The sequence below is a fragment of the Nyctibius grandis genome, chromosome 1 (genome assembly GCF_013368605.1).
Source record: "Nyctibius grandis isolate bNycGra1 chromosome 1, bNycGra1.pri, whole genome shotgun sequence".
NCBI classification, from domain to species: domain Eukaryota; kingdom Metazoa; phylum Chordata; class Aves; order Nyctibiiformes; family Nyctibiidae; genus Nyctibius; species Nyctibius grandis.
In genome coordinates, this window is record NC_090658.1 from 85,132,103 (window position 1) to 85,135,881 (window position 3,779).

Consider the following 3,779-nt stretch of genomic DNA (forward strand, 5'->3'; position numbering starts at 1 on the left):
ACTGAATGCAATATTTATAGGAGAGTTCTGCGAGAGAATGCTTCACTGTTTCTTCTCCATAATTGTCCAACACTCAACTAAGTAAACTTTTAGATTATAAAAACGCTTTGTCTCTATAGCACCCGTTTGTGCTGACTAAATGATCCCTTTATGAATTTATAACTATCATAGTTTAAAGTTCCTCTAATGTATATGCATAGCTGTGTGTGTGCATAAGTACACAAACACACGCACGCAGACACACGCACATACATGCGCTGCTCCGAGGTCCCGCTCCTCTGCTTCCCTTTAGAGCTTTTTGTTTTGCTTTTTTTTCCCCTTTTTTTCTGGTCCCCGGGGTTTTTTCTCTTTTTTTTTTTTTTTGGAAAGTTAACCGTTTCCCTTCAAGACAATGTCACGAAATGCACTTTAAAACTGTTAACGAATGGGGGGAGGGAAAGACGGATTGAAAAATGGCATATTTTTTTTTCCCCACTTCATTTCACTCCCCAGTGAAAGACACAAGGCTGCCCAAGTTAAAACTGGTCCTTTCCTTCAATAAATTATACCGCGATCTGACCAAAGGACGGGGAGGGGGGGGCTAGATACGAATAGGAAAAAAAAATAAATACACAAAGTGAAAGCGAAAAAGAAACGCACACGGTCTCGGGGGGGAGGGGGAGGAAACGTGTGTTTACACGCAGGTGTAAGCACCCGGGCCCACCCCCTCCTCGGGCCCAGCAGCTCCTCGGACTCTCCCTGGCTCTGCCTTGCTGCGAAACTGCTCAATGAAAGAAAGTTTGGGGGGCTGACATGGGCACAGGCTGCCCGGGCAGTGGGACCGGGGATGCCAAATGCACGCACGGGAAGGAGGGGAAGGGAAGGGGACTGGGGAGGGGGCGGTGGGGGTGAAGCTAAATAATCCCCTTTCCCTCTCAAGGAGGTGCCACTTTCTCCGGGAAAACTCTAGAAACGTGGTGTTTCGCCTCCGCCTTGCCCACACCGGGCCTTGCTCGCCCGCACTGACACGACCTGGAAGGGCGGCATATATTCCCCCCCCCCCGCTCTGGCTGTGCCTCGGCCCCCGGCCACACTGCCTGAAAACGAAGTTTACTTTGTCGATTTGCATTATTCTCCCTTCTCCAAACTCGACTCTTGCCGTTGAAGGCGTATATTAAGTAATTACGAGAGTCCCATATCTGGAGAATGGAAGCTGGCGGTGCACATATATGTGTATATATAGAGATTATATATATCTGTATATATGTACATCTATGCACGCATGCATATGTATACATACACACAGATACACACATTCATTCTTTTTTGCTACGGTAAAAGGAGAAAATAAGCGTTACACATATTTAAGAAGACTTTTTTATAACAAAAGTTCACATATACACATAAAGCAAAGGCTAAAACACAGCAATTGTAGACCAGTCACTGGCTGACTAACGCTCACCGTGGAAAATGCAAGTCATTTGCAAATTAAGGTTGGAAAGGAAGGGAAAAAAATAGGAAAAAAAAGAATTTGTTTATGTAAACTTCGATTTTCTTGCAGTGCAAATTGGTACGGTTAAATACTGTCTACATCAAAAGGGATAGCTTTTCCTTTCTCTTTTTTTTTTTTTCCCATATATTCCTACAGGGGATCCACAGAAAATAAACACAGCAGCATGTGCCAACACCGAGCGACATTCCACAATGCAATCTGCCTTTGTGTGGCGGGAGGGGGCTGCGGAGGGGACCCGAGGTGGCTGCACCCCCTCCTCCCTCCTCTCCCGCCCCCTCCCCGGCCGGGCAGCCCCGTATTTTTTCGCCAGCGAGCCAAGGGAGTTTTGTGCGAACTGCTTCGCCCTGCGCCTGCCCTGCCGGTGCCTGCCTGCCTGTGCGCGGTACTCACTCCGCTCCGGTGCACGGGCACTCGCCTGGAAAGGTCAAAATACAGCATCACACCTGCCACCGTCTAAGGGACAGTCCGGTGCAGGTGCTTTGTCTGTCTCTCTGTCTGCTGTGATTCGCGCTCGCCCTCTCGCTCGCTCGCTTTTTGTTTTGTTTTCTTTTTTTTTTTTTGCGCAGTTTTTTGTTGTTTTTTTTGTCTTTTTTTTAAGATAGGAGAAAATAATAATAAAAACAAAAAAAGAAAAAAAGGAGGACAATCAAAAGTTGGGGGGGGAAGGAGGAGAGGAGGAGGAGGACGGGCCGGGCGCCCCCGCCGCGAGTTCACTGCACGGGGGTCTGCACCCCGTGGTGCGGCGGCGTGTCCCTGCTGGCCCCGTACACGTCCTCGGCGCCCGGCAGCGTCCCTCCCGGGGGAGTCATGCGCTTCTCTTTCTGTCTCCTGTTACAAAACCACACTCTCACCACCTCCTTCTCCAGCTGTAGGCTGTCCGCGAGCGAGGTGATCTCCTGGGCGGAGGGCTTGGGGCACTTGAGGAAGTGGCTCTCCAGCGCGCCCTTGACGCTCACCTCGATGGAGGTGCGCTTTTTCCGCTTGCGGCCCTGCGCCGCGATCTTGTCTATGCTGGTGGGGCTGCCCGAGGAGGAGTCCGCCTCCTCCAACCACTTGTTCAACAAAGGCTTCAGCTTGCACATGTTCTTGAAGCTGAGCTGCAGGGCCTCGAAGCGGCAGATGGTGGTCTGCGAGAAGACGTTGCCGTAGAGGGTGCCCAGCGCCAGCCCCACGTCCGCTTGGGTAAATCCCAGTTTGATGCGCCGCTGCTTGAACTGCTTGGCGAACTGCTCCAGGTCGTCCGAGGTCGGCGTGTCCTCGTCCGAGTGCGGGTCGTGGTGCGGCGGCGGCCCGGGGGCCGCGGCGGCTGCGGCCGCCGGCCCGGCCGCCCCGGGGTGGGGACCGTGGGGCGGCGGCGGGTGCTCGGCGCCGTGGTGCGGCGGTCCGGGCGGCCCCGGCGGCGGCTCGTCGTGGGCGTCGCGCAGGCCGTGGTGGTGCAGCGCCGGCTGCGCGGCGCCCAGCATGCCGTTGACGGTGAAGCCGGGCGGCTGGGAGTAGAGCAGCCCCGCCTGCGCGCCGTTGGCCGCGGCCATGCCGGGCGGCAGGTGCGCCGCGCCGCCCGCCCGCCACGCCGCCGCCGCTGCCGCCGCCGCCGCCGCCGCGTGGTGCCCGCCGCCGCCGCCGTGGTGCACCAGGTGCGGCGCCCGCCCCGGCGGCGGGTGCTGCGGCGGCGGCGGGAGCTCGTCGCCGCGCCCGCCCGCCTGCACCACCGCCGGCTTGATGTCGGGCTGGCCGAGCGCGCCCGCCGACCAGGGCGCCTCGCCTCCTCCGCCGCCGCCGCCGCCCCCGCCGCCGCCGCCGCCGCCGCCACCGGGGCCGCCGTGGGACAGCGCCGCGATCCACTGGTGAGCGTGGCTCAGCGGGTGCCCGTTGCTCTGCAGCGCGTAGTCCGCCTGCACCAGGGCGCCGGCGTCGCGGTAGCCGCCGCCGGGCTGCATGCCGCCGGGCGGCTCGGCGTGCACCATGGGGGAGCCGGAGGCGAGCAGGCTGTAGTGGTTGGAGGCTGCGGTCGCCATGACTCGCCGAGCCGCACTGATCGCGCCGGTTAAAGGCGCCGCGCATTTGACAGCTACTTTTTCGCCTGGGGCGCCGCGCGGCGCCCGCGCCCCCCCGGCCCGCGCGGCGGGGCCCACTGCGAAGGCACGCGCGGCCGCCCCGCCCCGCCGCCGCACACCATTGGCTCCTTGCGCCCTGACGGACGCGGGCGCCCCTGGCAACCGCCGCCGCTACCGCCCACCATTGGAGCGCCCCGACGGCGGCGCCCCGCCCCCGCCCCGCCCCCGCCCGC

The 3,779-nt window shown here is 59.4% G+C and overlaps 1 protein-coding gene across 1 annotated transcript; it reads right to left on the reverse strand.

Annotated features, from left to right (window-relative positions):
* Positions 1-2,202: 2,202 nt before the first annotated feature.
* Positions 2,203-3,507, reverse strand: POU3F2 (POU class 3 homeobox 2). The gene has a single exon (XM_068410587.1). It carries the CDS (start codon positions 3,505-3,507, stop codon positions 2,203-2,205), a length of 1,305 nt encoding a protein of 434 aa, XP_068266688.1.
* Between the last annotated feature and the right edge of the window lie 272 nt (positions 3,508-3,779).